This window comes from Lactuca virosa, chromosome 5, assembly GCF_052849685.1.
Source record: "Lactuca virosa cultivar CGN04683 chromosome 5, Lactuca_virosa_CGN04683_v6, whole genome shotgun sequence".
In the NCBI taxonomy this organism is placed as follows: domain Eukaryota; kingdom Viridiplantae; phylum Streptophyta; class Magnoliopsida; order Asterales; family Asteraceae; genus Lactuca; species Lactuca virosa.
The window spans coordinates 62,032,864-62,054,357 of NC_136430.1; the positions used below are offsets into that span (position 1 = coordinate 62,032,864).

Below are 21,494 nucleotides of genomic sequence, written 5' to 3' on the forward strand. Positions count from 1 at the left end.
TTTATGGACATAGACTTAGTAGACTCGGCGAGTTGTTCTTGGGACTCGGCGAGTCGGGAAATGGTTCCCCGAAATTTGCTGTTTTGAGGAGTCTGGTTGAGTCTAGAAAGGACTCAACAAACATGGACGTGATTATAAGACCTAGAAATCATGGGACTTGACGAGTGTATGAACAAACTCGGTGAGTCCAAGGCAATCTCCCAACCCATGAAGATAAACTCGATGAGTTGTTCATACAACTCGGCGAGTCGTAGACTAAACACATTCTTATGAGGGAGATGAACTCGACGAGTTCATGGGGAACTCGGCGAGTCGGTTGAGGATGGTCTCGATATTATGGTTGAAGAAGGACCCGTCGAGTTGTTGCTAGACTCGAAGAGTAGAGTCGGGAGTTGGATCATTTTGGAGGAATAGGGACTCGACGAGTTGGGAGACCAACTAGGCGAGTCAAGTCAACTGGAGGTTGACTTTGACTAGGATTTGGGTTGACCCTTATGGGGGTTGTGAGTATGAAATTGATAACTTAGTAGAGTTGTCGTGTAGGGATTGAGGAGTCGAGAAAAGTCGATTTTCACACCGGGGACAGTTCAGACACTACGCGACATTGAGGTGTGTTACCTTCCAGTAGAAGTGGGTCTAAGGCACCAAGGCCGACCCACTATTAGTTGATTACAGTTGAGATGATTTTCTTTGTGATAATTGTCTGGTTTGCTATTACTTGATATGTTCTATGTGCCAGTATGCTAAGTTCTATGTGATAGTGGTAGTGCAAGGGGAATAGTCCCCCGATCGGTTGTTAGGACTGAAGGGTAGATCGGACACCCCAGATATGTCTGACAACATGTATATGATAGTTTATAATGTGATAGTAGTAGGGGTGAAATAGTCCCCGTGACCGGGTGAAATAGACCAGAGGGTAGGCAGGCACCCAGAATGGCTTGACACGGGTAGTCAGCACCCCAGAATCGCTTAACACGGGTAGTCACCACCCCAGAATGGCTTGACATGGGTAGGTCGGGCACCCCAGAATTGCCCGGAAATTTGTATGATTGTATAGTATGTGGTATGATGGGGGAACTCACTAAGCTTTGTGCTTACAGTTTCAGTTTTGGTTTCAGGTACCTCTTCATCCAAAAGGAAGGAGCCGGTGGCGTAGCAGCGCATCACACACACACACACATGGTTTCCTCAATGAGTTTTCTGGGATTGTACTCTGATTTATATTACTGTTCGATGTTTTGATTTTGAGACATGTTCACGATGGTTTATGGATTGATAGGATATTGACAATGTTTTCAGTAAACGATTTTTTAAATTACTTAATTACAAACGAAATTTTTGGACTCGAATTTTGGGATGTTACAATTATTTGATTTGTGAAGAAACTAGTTATTTATAAAATTTGAAGTTATCATGTAATATGAATCAAATTAGGTCAAGTTGGTAAATAATCATCATATGATAAATGGATTAGTTAATTTGATCTAGAAGTGTTTCTTGAAGAGTTCCATAACTTGTCATCAAGTTATGGAATGTGAAAAGTCATCATTCATGAAACATTAATTCTCATAAGTTATGAAATTCCAAAGGTCTTGTAAAGTTCATAACTTGTCCTCAAGTTATGGAATTGGAAAAGTCTCATCAATAAAACCATAATTCCATAAGTTATGGAAATCAAAGGTTTTGACAAGTTACAAAACTTGCCCTCAAGTTTTGGAATATCAAACTTTAATTCCAAACCCTAGAATTTTAAAAGTTTAAAATTCAACCTTATACTATTATAATATTAAAGTTTAATACTTATATACATGTATAAGACAAGTTAGTCTTACGGTTAGTAGGCCTCATTCACGAAGTTGGTCTATAAGGGGGCTATAAGGTTACTGCCTATAAAATGGTGGTTTATTGGGTGTCCACTCTCACCCACCGCTTCCTTGACTGATGGAGGGTCGTTAGCCGAACGGGTAGGATAGGACATTAATTCTCATTAATAAGTATAATGAAATTATAAAGTAACTAAACTTTTATTAATTCCCAATATTAGTTACTTTAGGAAAAATGTGAAAATCGTGCTATTCCATGAAATTGAACTTTGCACCTTGTTAAGTCATTAGTGGAGCCTGTGTGGTTAACCGGAACACTAATTTGGGACTGACAATGTGTGGCAAAGGGAAGCTTGGTGTTAATCATGGATCAATGGAGCGTGTAATGTTAACCGGCACATTGATTTGGTGATTTGTAACATTGAGAGTACCAAGCTAATTTGCATGGTTATTCACACCTTGTTTGTGATCCTCGGTATCCCAGTCACAAACTTGAAGGGCATAATCGAGATTTAAACACGCCATTGAAAAGTTCAATGTATCTCAAAAGAATCTAGGAATTTTAATTCATTTAAAACTTAATAATCTATTTCGTTTTTCATGGTGGAAATTGGTAAATTGTCATTTGCCTACCTTCAAATATTTTACAATTGGATTACGACATCCCTCTCCGAATTGTAAAAATATTGTGTTGGGTCCTAGCCTTAATATTTTATTTTGGGTGTTATATTAAGGATCCTTATCTAATCTAAAATTTGTCTTTCTTTTCAAATGTCTACTTCAAACCCAATCCCTTCCAGCCCTTTCTTCCTCATGAACTTATGTGGGAGGGCCATCTTCGATGGAACGAATTTCAATGATTGGATTTGAAACATCCGAATGGCCATTCGCTACGAGGACAAAGAATATGTTCTCGATAAAGATCTTAAGGAGATTGAGAAATCTAATGCAACTCTCGAACAGATTTCTGAATACAAGGCCCATAAGAGGGACGCGACCAAAGTGTCATATATTATGATTGCTACCATGACTGCTGACCTTCAGAAGTCCTATGAGGACTTCTGGCCTTATGAAATGCATCAGGACTTGATGGGAAGGTACCATCAAAGTGCGCGACATGAAAGGTATGAAATCATAGCCTCCATGATTACTACCAAAATGAAGGATGGAGAGTCCATCACGACCCACATGAAAAATATGCAAAGATTTGTGGACTGCTTCCTGAAGTTGAATGTCAACTTCGATGAAGAGTTGGCCATAGATATCATTCTACACTCTTCACCTCCTTGTTATGATCAGTTTTGTATGATCTATCATATGAACAAGGAGGAGGTCACTCTAAGAAAGCTTCAAGGCCTTTTAAGGACTGCTGAAAGTAGTCTTAAAGGAAAATATGTTGATTCTACTCCTACTGCTGTTGCCCCTGTCTTGGTAATTGGACATGGGAAGGGAAAGAAGAGGAAAGCTTCCTCAAAGAGCCAAAAGGTAAATTCCCATGTTGGATCCTCTTCTAGTGGGTCCAAAGGTGGTCCTGCTACACCCTCCTCAAACCCAAAGGAATCAGAGTGTTTCCATTTTCATGAAAAAGGGCACTGGAAGCGAAGCTGCCCCAAATACTTGCAGGACATAGAGGATGGGAAGATCAGACCCTCCTTCGCAGGTATTTACACTATTTTGTCTAATAACTCATCACATGTTAATTCTTGGGTCCTTGATACAGGATGTGGTTTTCACATTTTTTCTGATTTGCAAGGACTAAAAGAAACTAGGGATGTGGAGCACGGGAAGATGAACTTGATCATGGGGAATAGGAAAAAGTCGCATGTCACCAAGATTGGAGTTTATTCTTTATTGCTTAGTAATGGTTTAAAATTAGAATTGAATAATTGTTGCTACTCGTCTGATATGGCGAGGAATATTATTTCCTTTCACAGTTTGTATGAACACGGTTTTACGTTTTCTTTTAATAATGAAATTGGTGGTTTTAATGTTTATTTTAATGATGTACTTTATTTTGAAGCATTGCCTTGTAATGTTATATATGAAACTATGATGGTTGTTGATAACTTAGGAAATAAAGTGTTGAATATCGATTCATCCAATGGTTTGCACAAAGCATCCTTATGGCATTGTCGTCTTGGACATGTCAACAAGAAGCACATAGCCCAACTCCAAAAGGATGGAGTTTTGGATTCATTTGACTTAAAGTCAGATGACACATGTGAATCTTGTTTTGCTTGGAAAGATGACTAAGTCACCCTTCACTGGTTCTTATGCAAAGGGTGAGGGTCTGTTGGATCTCATGCACACCGATGTGTCTGGACCCTTCAGAACCGCCACAAAGGATGCTAATCGCTTCTATGTGACTTTTACTGATGATTATAGTAGATATGGGTATTCTACTTAATCAAGCATAAGCCAGAAACCTTTGAAAAGTTCAAAGAGTTTAAGCAAGAAGTGAAGAATTAATTGGGCAGGAAGATAAAGATGCTTCAATCCGATCGTGGAGGAGAGTATCTTAGTATTGAGTTCCACGATTATCTTAAGGAATGTAGAATTGTTTCACAATTGACGCCACCTAGGACACCACAGCTTAATGGTGTGGCTGAGAGGCACAGTTGAACCTTCTTGGACATGGTTCGTTCTATGATGAGTCGAGCTTTGTTACCTATCTCATTCGGGAGGTATGCCTTAGAGACTGCCGCCCATATCCTTAATTCTAGTCCCAACTAAAAAGGTTACCAAAACACCTCACAAAATGTGGACATGGAAGGTTCCCTCATTAGACCACATCAAGGTTTGGGGTTGCGAGGCTTTCGTAAGACGAGAGACTCACGACAAGCTCAAACCTCGTAGTGAGCAATGTATTTTCATCGGCTACCCATAGAAATCCTTTGGATATCTCTTCTATAGACCGAGTGACAATGTTGTCTTTATTGCGAGGAGAGGAGTTTTCTGTGAGAGAGAGCTCATATGCCAGGAGGACAGTCGGAGGCAAATTGACCTTGAAGAGCTTTAAGAGTTAAGTGATGAAGGAACCTCAAACACTAGCGCTCAACCTGAGGAGGAAACTCCAGTTGAACCAATTGATGAGTCCTTACCTCTAAGGCGTTCCAGTAGAGTTAGAAATACACCTGAGTTTTATGGTTTCCATATTACTACTGAAGGTGATACATGTTGGATATAGTGTCTAAGTCCATAACTTTATTTGGTATGTACTTGACCCGACCCGGCATGGTCCATTTGGGTTGCATGGCATTGCAATACTTGGATAGACTAGATGAGAGAATAAGGCACTTATGATTATTAATATATTATAAGTTCTAATATATTAATAATAGTATTATTTAATTAGTATTGATCAAGTATTAATCTAGTATTAATTTGGTGATCAAAGTGAGACTAATTAAATATATAGGGTTGATTCTGACAATCATCAATTCTTTTATGGTGGATTAATGATCCATGGTTTATGGGTTTGGTTATAACCATATGGAGCTCCATGGATAGTCCATGGGAGTTACAAACCCATGAGTCATGAGAAATCAAGAGTCATGACAATTAAGGGCATTCATGTGTAAACCCTAATTGTGACAACGCTATAAAAGGAACCCTATGGCTAGCAAAATCGTGACCTAGTTTTTCTAGTGAGGGCATAACCGATTTTCAAGTGTAAGAAGTATTCTCTAGAGTTATTCCAAGTCTTTTGGTGTTGTGTGAAGCATTTGAGGCACAACATTTGGGGTGCTAGGCTCACAAAGTCTTGAAGGAATCCAAGCAACAACAAGGTATGTATTTCTACTAGTTTTATGTTCTATGTAATCCCCATGCCATGCTAGTTAGGAAATAACCTTGAAAATAAATTTGCATGTATATAGAGAAAACATAGATTCAAGGTTATTAGGGTTGCATGTACACTTAGGAAGTGTTAGAATGCTCAAAACCCATCAGTGGTATCAGAGCGTAGGATTGTTTTCTGTATACTTGATACAAAACTTCTTAAAAATCGAAAATTCTGCACTCTGACGACTGGACTCGCCGAGTCCATGGGGAGGACTCGCCGAGTCCATGAACAAATTCATCCTACTCGGCGAGTAGAATAATGCACTCGACGAGTAGGAGCGTGCTGGGCAGTTTTTTTCGAGTTTTGTTGCTGAAAATGGATTAAGATCATTATCCCAATCTGTTTTGGACTTGTAAAATCTGTTTTTCAAAATGATAATGATTATGTTAACCCATTTTATATGACTTTTATCAATTTTCAAGTATTGTATATGTTGATATGATTTTCTTGAAATTGCTTGACATGAATTTGTGTTCATATGAGTTTAGAAGATCATAGGAATTATGTGTAACCTCCGTGTGTGTTTAATTCATGATCTTAATGGCTATGATGGTGTCCATAACTTGTCCTCAAGTTATGGATAACCAAAAGTCAATTCTTTTAATTATGATTAAAGAACTAAAGAGGTTTCATAAAATGAAGAGTCTTCATTTTTTATGAACCATTAAAACTCATAAGTTACAAATTGAAGAGATTGAAGAGACTTGGAATAGTTTCAAATCTTGCCCTCAAGTTTTGGAATTTGAAAAGTCTTACACTTTAATACTTTAATTCCAAATTAAACCTTAGATTTTTAAAAAGTTTAAAAATCAACACTTATACTATTATTATAATTTTATTATATAGATATGTATAAGAATATGTCATTCTTACCGTTAGTAGGCCTCATTCACGAAGCCGGTCTATAAGGGGGGTATAAGGTTGTTGCCTATAAAATGGTGACTTAATGGGTGTCCACTCTCACCCACCGCTTCCTTGATCGGTGGAGGGTCGTTAGCCGAACGGGTAGGATACGACTTTAAATACTCGTTAAAAGTATAATGAATTATAAAGTAACTATACATTATAAATTCCCAATCTTAGTTACTTTAGGAAAATGTGAAATTGGTGCTAGCCCATAAAATTACACTTTGTACCTTACCAAGTCGTTAGTGGAGCGTGTGTGGTTAACCGGCACACTAACATGGACTAGTAAGAGTGGCAAAGGGTAACTTGACTTTATTATAGATCGGTGGAGCTTGTGTGGTTAACCGGCACATCGATTAGGTAATATTGTTGAGGGTACCAAGTCAATTTGTATGGTTATTCACACCTTGTTTGTGATACTCGGCATCCCAGTCACAAACTTGAGAGGGCACAATCGAGATTCAAACATGCCATTGAAAAGTTCAATGTATCTCAAAAGATCTAGGAGTTTCAAAACCAATAAAACCTAATAATAAAATATTTCGTTCTTATGGTGGAAATTGGTAAATCGTCATTTACCTACCTTCAAATATTTTATAGTATGGATTACGGCATCCCTCTTCCAACTATAAATAGTTTGTTGGATCCTAGACTTAATATTTCATTTGGGTGAATTATTAAGGATTCCTAATCTAATGAAACTTGTCTTTCTTTCCTTTCAGATGTCTTCCAACAATGTTTCTGGCTCAAACCCAACAGGCTCCTTTTCCCTTATGAACTTGTGTGGTAAGGTCATCTTTGATGGATCCAATTTCAATGAGTGGATCAGAAACATCAGGATGATTACCCGCTATGAGGACAAAGAATATGTCCTCGATAGGGAGCTTAAGGTTGTGAATGAAGCCACTGCTACTCCTGAAGAGTTTGCGGAGTTTGTTGCACATGAAAAGGATGCTACTAAAGTAGCATGCATCATGATGGCCACCATGACTCATGAACTTCAAAAATCCTATGAAGATTTCTACCCCTATGAGATGCACCTGGATCTGATGGAAAGGTACCATCAGAGCGCGCGTCAGGAGAGGTATGAAATCATCTCCTCCATGATAACCGCAAGGATGAAGGATGGTGAACCCATCACCGGTCACTTGCAGAAGATGCAAAGGTTCGTTGACCGGTTGCTGAAGCTAAATGTTGACTTTCATGAGGAAATGGCGATTGACATCATTCTCCATTCCTTACCTCCAAGTTATGATCAGTTTCGTATGACTTATCATATGAACAAGGAGGAAGTCACACTTAGCAAACTTCAAGGACTCTTAAGGACAGCTGAAAATGGCCTTAAGGGTAAAGCGGTTGCTACTTCTACTCCTTCAACAGCCCCTGTTCTGGCTATTGGCCAGGGAAAGGGTAAGAAGAGGAAAAGCCCTTCGAAGGGTACCAAGGGTAAGACTCTTGATGGTTCCTCTTCAAGTGGGACAAAGAAAGGTCCCATTACTCCTTCTTCAAACCCAAAGGAAGCACAGTGCTTCTATTGCCAGGATAAGGGACACTTCAAGCGAAGTTGCCCTAAATATCTACAAGATGTAAAGGATGGGAAGGTTAAACCCACCCATGCAGGTATTTACACAATATTGTCTAATAACTCATCTAATGCTAATTCTTGGGTGCTTGATACAGGTTGTGGTATTCACATTTGTACTGATTTGCAGGAACTAAGAAGAAGTGAGCAAGTGGAGCACGGGAAGATAAACTTAGTCATGGGCAACAGGAAAGCATCACCTGTTACCAAGATAGGAGTTTATTCTTTATTGCTTAATAATGGGTTAATGTTAGATTTGAATAAGTGTTGTTACTCTCCCGAAATGGCGAGAAATATTATTTCTTTTCATGGCTTGTACAAACAAGGTTTTTCATTTTCATTTGATAATAAAAATGGTGCTATTAATGTTTATTACAATGATGTATTTTTCTTTAAAGCATTACCTTGTGATGGTGTATATGAAGCCGTGAATGTTGTAGACAATCTAGGAAATAATGTGTTGTATATTGATTCTTCAGATAGCTTGGATCAAGCATCCTTGTGGCATTGTCGTCTTGGACATGTTAACAAGAAGCGCATAGGCCAACTCCAAAAGGCTGGAGTCTTGGAATCATTTGACCTCAAGTCAGATGATAGTTGCGAGTCTTGTTTACTTGGAAAAATGACAAAGTCACCCTTCACAGGTACTTGTGATAGGGGTGAAGGTTTGTTGGACCTTGTACACACGGATGTGTGTGGGCCCTTCAGAGTTGCTACAAGGGATGCTAATAGCTATTATGTGACTTTTACTGATGATTACAGTAGATATGGATGTATTTACTTAATCAAGCATAAGTCAGAAACCTTTGAAAAGTTCAAAGAGTTCAAGCAGGAAGTGGAGAATCAATTGGGCAGGAACATCAAGATGCTTCGATCCGATCGGGGAGGAGAGTATCTTAGCATTGAGTTCCTAGACTATCTTAAGGAATGTGGGATTGTCTCACAATTGACACCTCCCAGAACACCACAGTTGAATGGTGTAGCTGAGAGGCGCAATCGAACCTTGTTGGATATGGTTCGTTCCATGATGAGTCGAGCTTCGTTACCAATCTCTTTCTGGGGGTATGCCTTAGAGACTGCCGCCCATATCCTTAATCTAGTCCCTACTAAAAAGGTTGCCAAAACACCTCACGAGATGTGGACTGGGAAAGTTCCCAATTTGGACCATATCAAGATTTGGGGTTGTGAAGCTTTCGTGAGGCGTGAGACTCATGATAAGCTGGAACCTCGAAGTGAGAGGTGTATTTTCATCGGCTACCCACAGAGATCCTTTGGTTACCTCTTCTATAGACCCAGTGATAATGTGGTCTTTGTAGCAAGAAGAGGAGTCTTTCGTGAGAGAGAATTCATAAGCCAAGGGGTCAGTGGGAGGCAAATTGACCTTGAAGAGCTTCAAGAGTCAAGTGGTGAAGGAACCTCAAATGCTATCGACCAACCTCCTGTTGATCCGATAGATGAGTCTGTACCTCCAAGACGTTCCACTAGGGTGAGGAACACACCTGATTTTTATTATGGTTATCACATCACCACTGAAGGTGATACATTTATTAGTGATAGTACACTAATAGATTTGGATGAAACTAATATTTACAGGGAAGCCATGGCAGGCCCTGAGTCTGCTAAATGGAAGGAGGCTATGGACAGCGAGATTCAGTCAATGTATGACAATCAAGTTTGGAACTTGGTTGACAATATACCAGGTCGTAAGACAGTTGGGTGCAAATGGATCTTCAAGAAGAAGACTGACATGGATGGGAAGGTACATACTTACAAAGCGCGACTGGTTGCGAAGGGCTTTACTCAAACTCCGGGAGTTGACTATGATGAGACCTTCTCACCAGTAGCTAAGATTAAGTCTATTAGAGTATTGTTAGCCATATCTGCATTTCATGATTATGAAATATGGCAAATGGATGTCAAAACCGCTTTCCTTAATGGAAAGTTGGCTGAGGATGTTTACATGGCTCAACCAGAGGGTTTTGTCGATACAAGATACCCTAATAGAGTGTATAAGCTTGATAAATCCATTTATGGATTGAAACAAGCATCTCGCAGATGGAATCTTTGCTTTGATGAGAAAGTCAAAGAGTTTGGCTTTTCTAGGAGTGAGGATGAGTCTTGTGTGTATGTCAAGGCTAGTGGGAGCATAGTTAGCTTCTTGGTGTTGTATGTGGATGACATACTTCTCATAGGAAACGACGTCCCAACCTTGCAGGAGGTTAAGTCCTGGCTTGGGAAGTGTTTCGCTATGAAGGACCTTGGGGAAGCTGCCTATATCCTAGGCATAAGGATATTGAGAGATAGGAGTAAGAGACTAATTGGACTTAGTCAAAGTACTTACTTGGATAAGGTGATGAAGAGGTTCAGCATGCAAGAATCCAAGAAAGGGGAATTACCCATCCAGGGTAATGCCCAGCTGAGTAAGACTCAGAGTCCGAGTACAGAGGCTGAGATAGCAGAGATGAGTCATATACCATATGCTTCCGCTGTGGGCTCGATCATGTATGTTATGACTTGTACTCGCCCTGATGTGGCCTTTGCTTTGAGCATGGTCAGTAGATATCAAGGGAACCCTGTCAAGGCACACTGGACAGCGGTAAAGAACATTCTCAAGTATCTGCGGAGGACTAAGGATTGGGTCCTTACCCTCGGAGGCAGTGATGACTTGAGAGTGGAAGGATATAGCGATGCTAGCTTCCAGACTGATAGGGATAATTTCCGCTCTCAGTCAGGCTGGGTCTTTATCCTAAATGGAGGGGCAATTACTTGGAAAAGTTCCAAGCAGGAGACAGTAGCTGATTCTACTTGTGAATCAGAGTACATAGCAGCAAGTGAAGTAGCTAAGGAGGCGATATGGCTAAAGAACTTCATCGGAGACCTTGGAGTTGTACCAGTTATAAAGGAGCCAATGGAAATTTTCTGTGACAGTGAAAGTGCGGTTGCTTTGGCTAAGGAACCGAGAGATCACGGGAGATCTAGGCTCATTGACAGAAAATACCATTTCATCAGACATCGAATAGAAGAAGGACTCCTCGTGGCTAAGAGGGTATCATCAGATGAGAACCCGGCAGATCCCCTCACGAAGGGACTGAGCAGGGTTAAGCATTTACAGCATGCGAGGCGCATTGGGCTGAAGGATGATATTAGTTTCAATAATTAGATTCCTGAGACTTGTAAAATGTAATTGACATTTGATGATAAATAAAAGTTGTTATTTATTTATGAGTAAGGTGTTACTATCTTGTGTTGATTGTTTACTATGTTTCAATTTTGCATGTTTTTACTTCCAGAATAATTATGTTATTATTCAAACCATCCACAGTCAGTCAAACTTTGGAAGTAAGTATTGATTTAAGACTGTCATGAATTTGGCTTGTATGATTTGTCTAAAAGTGCTTTGGACAATGCAATGGTTGCTACAACATTCATGAGTACTCATAAGGGCTGAGTATTGGATTCAACCCACGCTTACTTGCATCACTTCATGGAATTTATCTCGAGTGATCGTGAGACGGTAATATCATATAAATCTTCAAACCTAGAGATATGAGTTGTTGACTATGAGTTGGTTATTCATTGATTGCACGAAAACGCATTGGTAACTCGATGTCATAAAACATGCCTTTGTGAATAATTCAACAAGTAGTTAGTACAAGCATATCAGTCGAAGTTTATCTGTTCCTTCTAGAAATAGAAGCGACATCTGGGCCCCTCGATGATTTGGTTTTGACCTATGTACTGGGCCCGGTCAGAACCTAATTGATGTGTTCAATTTAGTTATATGTCGAAACAAATCAGAGATCGAGAAACAAATGCTGGACAATAAGTAAGACCATGTTCCATGTGTTTGTCCGGCTGATATCATGAGAACAGAGGATTATATGATCACTTATCTTAAATGGCGTATCATCATCATCTCAGTTCCGAGAGACTTTGAAAGAGTTACGATTGCTAGTCGGATTTTGAAGTCATATTTGCAAATATAGTTATTAGACTTATCCAAGTGGGAGACTGTTGGATATAGTGTCTAAGTCCATAACTTTATTTGGTATGTACTTGACCCGACCCGGCATGGTCCATTTGGGTTGCATGGCATTGCAATACTTGGATAGACTAGATGAGAGAATAAGGCACTTATGATTATTAATATATTATAAGTTCTAATATATTAATAATAGTATTATTTAATTAGTATTGATCAAGTATTAATCTAGTATTAATTTGGTGATCAAAGTGAGACTAATTAAATATATAGGGTTGATTCTGACAATCATCAATTCTTTTATGGTGGATTAATGATCCATGGTTTATGGGTTTGGTTATAACCGATTTTATGGTTGATTCTGACAATTCTTTTATGGTTGATTCTGACAATCATCAAATCTTTTATGGTGGATTATCGATTTTCAAGTGTAAGAAGCATTCTCTCAAGTTATTCCAAGTCTTGTGGTGTTGTGTGAAGCATTTGAGGTACAACATTTGGGGTGCTAGGCTCACAAAGTCTTGAAGGAATCCAAGCAACAACAAGGTATGTATTTCTACTAGTTTTATGTTCTATGTAATCCCCATGCCATGCTAGTTAGGAAATAACCTTGAAAAGAAATTTGCATGTATATAGAGAAAACATAGATTCAAGGTTATTAGGGTTGCATGTACACTTAGGAAGTGTTAGAATGCTCAAAACCCATCAATACAATTATTAGTGATAGCACACTGGTAAATTTGGATGAAGCTAAGAACTACAAGGAAGCCATGGCAGGCTCCGAGTCTGCTAAATGGAAGGAGACAATGGACAGCTAGATTCATTCCATGTATGACAATCAAGTTTGGAACTTGGTTGAAAATGTACCAGGCCGTAAGACAGTTAGGTGCAAATGGATCTTCAAGACGAAGACCGACATGGATGGGAAAGTACACACTTATAAGGCATGATTGGTGCGAAGGTATTTACTCAAACTCCTAGAGTTGACTATGATGAGACCTTCTCACCAGTGCCCAAGATTAAATCTATAAGGGTTATGCTATCCATAGCTGTATTCATGATTATGAAATATGGCAAATAGATGTCAAAACCGATTTCTTTAATGGGAAGTTGGCTGAAGATGTTTACATGAATCAGCCAGAGGGTTTTGTCAATGCAAAGTACCCTAATAGAGTGTGTAAGCTTGAGAAATCCATTTATGGATTGAAACAAGCATCTCGTAGATGGAATCTTTGTTTCGATGAGAAAGTCAAAGAGTTTGGATTTTCGAGAAGCGAGGATGAGTCCTGTGTATATGTCAAAGCTAGTGGGAGTATAGTTAGCTTTCTGGTGTTGTATGTGGATGACATATTGCTCATAGGAAATGACATCCTAACCTTGCAGGAAGTTAAGTCCTGGCTTGGGAAGTATTTCTCTATGAAGGACCTCGAAAAAGCTGATCATATTCTAGGGATAAGGATATTGAGAAATAGGAGTAAAAGATTAATAGGACTTAGTCAAACTACCTACTTGGACAAGGTGTTGAAACGTTTCAGCATGGAGGAATCCAAGAAAGGAGAATTACCTATCCAGAGAAATACCAAACTGAGTAAGACTCAGAGTCCAAGTATAGATGCTGAGATAGCAGAAATGAGTCGAATACCATATGCTTCTGATGTTGGCTCGATCATGTATGCTATGACATGTACTCGCCCTGATGTAGCCTTCGCCTTGAGCATGGTTATCAGATATCAAGGGAACCTTGGTAAATCTCACTAGCCTGCGACAAAGAACATTCTAAAGTACTTGCAGACCACTAAGGATTTGATCCTTACCCTCGGTGGGAGTGATGACTTAAGAGTGACAGGGTATAGTGACGTCAGCTTTCAAACCGACAGAGATAATTTCCGCTCTCAGTCGGGCTGGATATTTACCCCATATGGTGGAGCAGTAACTTGGAAAAGTTACAAACATGAGACTGTAGCTAATTCAACATACGAATCAGAGTATATAGCAGCAAGTGAAGCATCAAAGGAGGCGATTGGCTAAAGAACTTCATCGGAGACCTTGGAGTTGTACCAGCTGTAAAGGAGACTATGGAGATTTTCTGTGACAACGAGGGTGTGGTAGGCTTAGCCAAGGAACTAAGGGATCATGGCAGATCCAGGCACATCGACAAAAAATATCACTTCATAATACATCGAATAGAAGAAGGACTCATCGTAATAAAGGGGGTATCGTCAGAGGAAAACCCAGCAGATCTCCTTACGAAGGGACTGAGTAGGGTCAAGCACTTGCAGTACGCTAAGAGAATCGGGCTGAAGGACGATATCATTTTTAATGATTAGATAGACATTTAGAAACTTGTAATAGCTAAAATGTAATTGAATTTGAGGATTGAATAAAAGAAGTTTTATTTATAAGTAAAATTACTATCTTGTGTCAATTGTTTACTATTGTTTCATTTTGCATGTTATGACTTCCATAATAATAAGATTATTCAAACTATCCAGAGTCGATCATACTTTGGAAGTAGGTTATGAAATTAGACTGTCATGAATGGGTTCTTGTATGATTGTCTAAGGTGTTAGACATTGCAAAGTTTGCTACAAAAATTCATGAGTGCTCTTGAAATAAGATTTGAGTATTGGATTAGACCCACACTCACATGAATCACTTCATGGAATTTATCACGAGTGATTGTGAGATGATAATATCATATATTCTTCAAACTAAGATATATGAGTTGTTAATTATGAGTTGGTTGTACATTGATAGTCCGAAAATGCATCAGTAACTCGATGTTATAAAACGTGCTGTTGTGTATGATTTAACGAGTGATTAGTACAAGAATATGAGTCGAGGTTTATCTTTTCCGTTTATCCTAGGAGGATTAAAAGCGATATCTTGGGCCCCTCAATGATTTTGTTTTGACTTATGTGACGGGCCCGGTCTGGACTCAATTGATGTGTTCAATTAAGTTCGATGTCAAACAAATCTGAAATCGGGAAACAAAATGTTGGACAATGAGTACGACTTTAATTCCATGTCTTTGTCCACACGATATCTTGTAGAACATAGGATTATATGATCACTTATCTAATGGACACATCAGAGTGCCACAATGGCTTTTTGAGAGCTACGATTGCGAATCGGATTTTAAGTTGCATTGGCAATTATAGTTATTAGACTTATCCAAGTGGGAGACTGTTAGATTAGGTGTCTAAGCTCATAACTATAATTGGTATGTACTTGACCTGATAGTAGCATGGTCCATTTCGGGTTTCCTTCACCAGAACAATTTGATAGATGGATATTTGAGTAAAATGTTATTTATAATTTATTAATATATTAATTGAGGAATCAATATTATCTATAATTTATTAATATATTATTTAATTAGTATTGATCAAAAGTTAATTTAGTGATCAAAAGAGACTAATTAAATTGATATATATGAGTTGGGCTAATGATACATGGTTTGATTTGTGATGGGATTATGGGTTAATCCATGAAGTATATATCCAAATCAAATGGGTGGATCATAAGCTTGTGGGTATGGATTAGGGTTACACATGACCCTTGATATTCTACACACACACACACACAAACACACACACACACACACACACATATATATATATATATATATATATATATATATATATATATATATATATATATATAGCTAAAATCGGTTACACTTTGCATTCCAAGAAGTAGAATCCGATTTCTAGTCTCCTAAATCTCTCTCATACCCATTTAGTTGTTTATTGGTGTTTGTGAGTTGTTTGAGGCACAACACTTGGGGTGCTAAATTCTCATAAGGCCAAAGTCTTACTAGCTACATAAAAAGGTAATCTTCTAACTAGTATTATGATTCATGTATCAAATTTTGTATGCTAGTTTAGGCTTCATGCTTTGGATTTCAATGTTGCATGTATAATTAGAGAAAACTTAGATCCAAAGAATTAGGGTTGTATGTGCACCATAAGAATGTTAGAGTACATAAAACCCAACAGATAGTATTCACAGAATTCACACAAATTAAATTTAGTCAGACCCATTAATAAATTCCTTCTTTTGAGTTAAGTATAAATGGTCACACTTCTGCTCTAAGACTTTATTATTCTAGAAATTGATTTTGATTTGGATTTATTATTTGGATATTGGAACATTGTAACAACAACTATTGTGACATCCCCTATTTTTCAAAACCAACTAAAACATTGTCTTTACGCTTTATAAATTGAGATGCGGAAATTCCCAGTTAAATAAACATTTTTAGGATAACAAAAGTTATTTTATTAAAACTTGATGATGTCATTAGTTCATATCGAAACATACGTTACATCGTAAAGTATAAAAGGTCATGAAAATAGATTATAGGAGCATCTCTTTATTCCACTCAGCATCCTAATTAGACTATTGCAGCCTTGGTTCCACTACCTGTGATGCATAAAAATGAGTGGGTCAGGTTTGGGAAAACCTGGTGAGATACTGTTAGGTCATATTTTGTTGGTTTGAGCTAGCCATTCTTTTGTATAGGCTGTGTGTGTATTTGTTCATGTATTTGTAAGAGTTTACGGTTGGGTTGGTGTTTACGGTTGGGTGTGTTTACGGCTGTAAACTCGTTTACGGTTGTATACTTGTTTGCAGCCACTGTTCCCTATATATAGTGTCAGTAGGTGTCAGAGTACGGTAGCAGTTTACAGTCGTATGTGTGTGATTTTGAGTCCATTGTACCAGACATTTGCAGCCAAAATAAATCTGTGCAATTTGGATCATTCTTGCTTCTACTCCTTTGTTTATCATTTGAGCTTGTTCTTTGAGTTGATCACTAGTTGGTTCTTAGTTTTTGGGGACTTACAATTGGTATCAGAGCCAATCTAGTGTCAAATCTGAATCAAGCTTAGTTTGCAGCTCAGTTTACGGCTGTAAACACATCCATTTTTGGTGACTGTTCAAGCTTCTTATTGCAAATCTTCATTGTTGCCACTGTCGCTGCTTGATTTCTACTACTGATTGTGAATTCAAAGTTAAAAGAATCAAAAATCTGCGTTATTGTCAAAAATCTGAACGTTTGCGGTTCAAGTTTGTTCATCAGTTTACAGCTGTAAACTAATTACCGGCTGTAAACTCCTTGTATTTACGGCTGTAAACACTCATTTTTGGTTGTAAACCATTCCTGGCTGTAAACCTGTTTACGATCGTAAAGCCTCATTGGTAGTAAACCCTCATTGGCAGAAAACCCTTATTGGCAGTAAACCCTCATCGACGTTAAACCGTATTCGACAATAAACCTTTCTCAAGTGTAAACCATTTGCAACTGTAAACGTTTCTCAGTTGTAAACCCTTTGCGGCTGTAAACCTTTCACAACTGTAAACCTTTATCGGTTGTGATTTTCTTTGATTTTTCGAACAAGTTTATTTTTGATTAAATTAAAAAAAAATGGAACCACAAAAAAGTGCAATTCATCAGGAGTTGGATTCGATCATGGGAACTACCACAAGAATTCCACATCTACTGTCTGCCGAAGGATTTCCTGAATGGAAATACAGAATCGAAAAATATATCAAAATGAAATATTTCAAAGTTTGGCGCAACATTCATAGAGGCACTATTAGGATCACCACTACTCTTAAGAATGGAGTTATAATTGACAAACCAGTGAAAGACTACACGGATGATGACTTTGAAAAAGTTGAAGAACAAGAAAAGGATTTGGCAACTCTAACTATGGCTATATCACCTGATATTGCTCAAGGCTTCACAGAGTATGAATCAGCTAAGACACTGTGGGAAGCATTGATTGAGGTGTATGAGGGTAATGATGACATGAAAAAGAGTAGGCAAGACATGATTCGTCAAAAGTTCAACTTGTTTAACCATGTTCTTGGGGAATCTCTTGAGTTTCAACTCCAACGATTCATTACTCTCACCACCGAAATGAGCACAACGGGAATTTCTTTGCCACGATCCGAGATTAACAAGAAACTGCTGAATTCTCTTCCCAAGTCATGTGACATGAACGTCTCTGTAATCAAGAAAACCAAAGATCTCAACCGACTCACTCTGGCAGAAATGATGGCTATCATTAAAGCTTGCAATCTGGATGATAAACAAAGAGAGATAAACCATGTGAACTCCTACTTAACAACCAATCTGAGCATTTCATCAAACAATGTCTTCTCTCCATTCACTGTCCCATAGAATCAAGCTTTCACCATTCCACAGAATCATGCCATTCCACAAACACACACCATTCCACCAACCATGCCATATCAACACTCTTATCAACACCCCGACATTTCATCAAAAGCTCCTATCACCACTTCAACTCCCAAAGAAGCAGAGGAGAATATGGCTCTAGCCTCTGGTCTAGTAAATTGCTACAATGCCTTCGTGGCTGGAGATTTGCCTCCCCAAATTTCATTTGATGATCTTGACTAGATTCATCCTGAGGATGTGGAGGAAATGGATATTACTTGGAAGATTGCAATGGCGGTATTCAGGGCTAAGCAGTTTGCCAAGAAAACAGAAAAAAAACAATTAGGGCATGAATGCTGATAAGAAGGTTGGCTTTAACAAAGAAAAGCTGAGATGTTTCAACTGTCACAAGCCAGGGCACTTTTCTCGTGATTGTCTGAAGCCAGATAGAAGATAGCATCATGACAGGACAATGGTACCAGTGATAAACAACAGAGGAACAACATCCAACATTGAAACTGCAAATTTAGCAGTAGTGGCTCAGACATTTGGCTGGGAAGATCAAATTCAAGCATTGAACATTTATGGACCTGAGAATGCTCACTGGCACAGATTAGTGAATCTCCTGAAGAAAATGCTGAAGAAGATCCTAAAGCCGAAATGATGCAGCTACAGTTTGCCTTCATAGTATCTACCACTTCTGAGCCTGAGCCGAACGAGGTCAATGACAATTCTTGTTCTCAAAAATACATTGATACTGTTAAGTTTTTGCGTGAACAAATTGATTTATTGCGTAGAGAAAATGAGGACCTTAAGTACGAAGGCTATACCCTTAGGAAAGGTCAGAAACCCCTTAAAGAACAATTAGAGGCTAAAACCAAAGACTTTAGGAAACTTCAGGAAGAGTATAGTAATAAATGTGTGAATTATGATTATGTTAAGGAACAACTTGCTAGTTTGACAACTGAATTTGACACATTGAAAAACAAGTTTGAAAATGCAGATTTTAATTTCAGAAAATTCGAGTCCATGATTAAAAAAAATTTAAGTTTAAGGATAATCAGAAAAAGGGTCTAGGGTATGATAGTGTTCCTCATCCTTTTAATCATACTTACACTAACATTCCTTTATCTAAAGAAGAAATAGAAAGAGAAGCATATCTTCAGTATGGCAAACCTGCTGTGGTGATGCCAGAAAGATACTAATGCTTCTATTTCACATGCAGATTTACCCTTAAATCAAGGCAAGAAAGCAGCTGGAGAAAGTTTTTCTGATAATTATGTTGTGTTGCAATCTGATGTCTCTGTTTTGAACACTAATGTTTTTGTTTCAAATTTTAAAACTAATGTTTTGGTTTCTGATGATGTTGTTATGAACACTAATGATTCAGATGTTTTTGATAAGTGTGGTGATGTGTCTGATAAACCTAATTCTCATGAATCTGTCACTGGCACATACACGCCACCTAACCCTATCACACAGTCTGAACCATACACTTGCACTTGTGGGAAAAGTAAAGAATTCAATAAAGGACACAAAATCATGAAAGAGCGGTACCAGTTCCTATATGAAGAAACAAACATGTTTCAATTGTGGAGTTCCTCGTCATATAGCACGAAACTATCCAAACTGTGCATTTGTTCCTTTTTATACACAAAGGGGAGTGAATGAGTCACGAGGAAGATCTCTTAAGAGAAAATCCTCAAGATCTCATTCAGTTGATGGTGATTGGAACATCAATAAAGAAAGAAAATGGGTTGATCTTGAAAAGAACAAACGGGTTTTAAACAAAAATTCAAGAGGTACTTTAACGAGACCGAAAATGGTTAAGCGAAGATCGATATCGTTAAAGACATTGTCTGGGTCTTCGACTAATCTTAGACGGAAACCCAAACGATCAAAACCAAAGAAAAACTTTTCGAAAACACCTTTAAATGTTTCTAAACCTAATTATAAATATGTGCCCAAAAACTCAAATGTACAATCATCTCAACGTCCTTTATGTGCATCTGGTAATCACTCTGATTCAAAATGTCAAAAAGTCAATTTTGTTGCTAGCAAGGGAAAACCCAGTGTCTCTATGACCTGGGTCCCAAAATCTAATTAATCCCGCTCATCGTGCAGGAACAGCTACGGAGGAATATCGTCAGACCTTGGTATGTCGATAGTGGTTGTTCCAGGAACATTACATGAGACATATCCCAATTGCAAGACATTCATAATTTTAACGGGGGTTTGTTTCCTTTGCGGGAGGAGAAGGAGGAAAGATCACTCAAAAGGGTACAATGACAAATGGTGTGATTAGCTTTGAGAACGTTAACTATGCTCCTGAGCTAAAATATAGTATGTTGAGTGTATCTCGGATCTGTGATAAAGGCTACTCGACTCATTTTACGAATAAAGAGTGTCTCATTCTAAATCCCGGAATCATCATACCTGAAGAATGGATTTTAGTTAGATTTTGAAAGAGAAGGGAATGCCTATGTTATTGACATGAATCATAACATTCCCAAAGAAATCACCTGTCTTTTCTCTAAAGTCTCAGAACACAATGTCATGCTTTTGCATCGTCGTCTTGGCCATGCTAATGCCAAGAACCTTAATCGCCTTGCTAAAAATGAGATTGTGCGAGGTCTTCCCAAAAAGGACTTCATAACCTTTGAATTATGTGTGGCGTGTGCTCATGGAAAGCATCATCGCAAGCCATATTTGCCAAAGACGGTCAATTCAATCAGCAAGGTTCTTCAATTGTTGCATATGGATTTGTTTGGTCCAGTCAACGATCTCAGCATCAACAAGAATTCTTATTGTCTTGTTGTGATTGATGATTACTATTGTTTCACATGGGTTTTCTTTCTATCCAACAAGAGTGGGATTGCTGACTTGATCAAGAAGTTCATTATGATGATTGAGAATCAGACGAATGAAAAGGTGAAGGGGCTTCGAACTGATAATGACACAGAGTTCAAGAAAGCAGTTATGGATTACTTCTGTGCAGAAAAGGGAATCTTGCGTTAATCCAGTTCCGTTCGGACACCACAATAAAACGGTGTTGCAGAACAGAGAAACCGTACTTTGATAGACGCTGCAAGGACGATGCTCTGTGATTCCAAATTGCCAGTCTTCTTTTAGGCAGAGGCGATCAACACTGCTTCTTACGTTCAAAA

The 21,494-nt window shown here is 38.4% G+C and overlaps 1 protein-coding gene across 1 annotated transcript; it reads left to right on the top strand.

The window, feature by feature from the left end:
* Positions 1–17,568: 17,568 nt before the first annotated feature.
* LOC145111314 (uncharacterized) lies at positions 17,569–18,330 on the top strand. The gene has a single exon (XM_079047601.1). The coding sequence runs from the start codon at positions 17,569–17,571 to the stop codon at positions 18,328–18,330; it is 762 nt and encodes a 253-aa protein (XP_078903727.1).
* Positions 18,331–21,494: the final 3,164 nt, after the last annotated feature.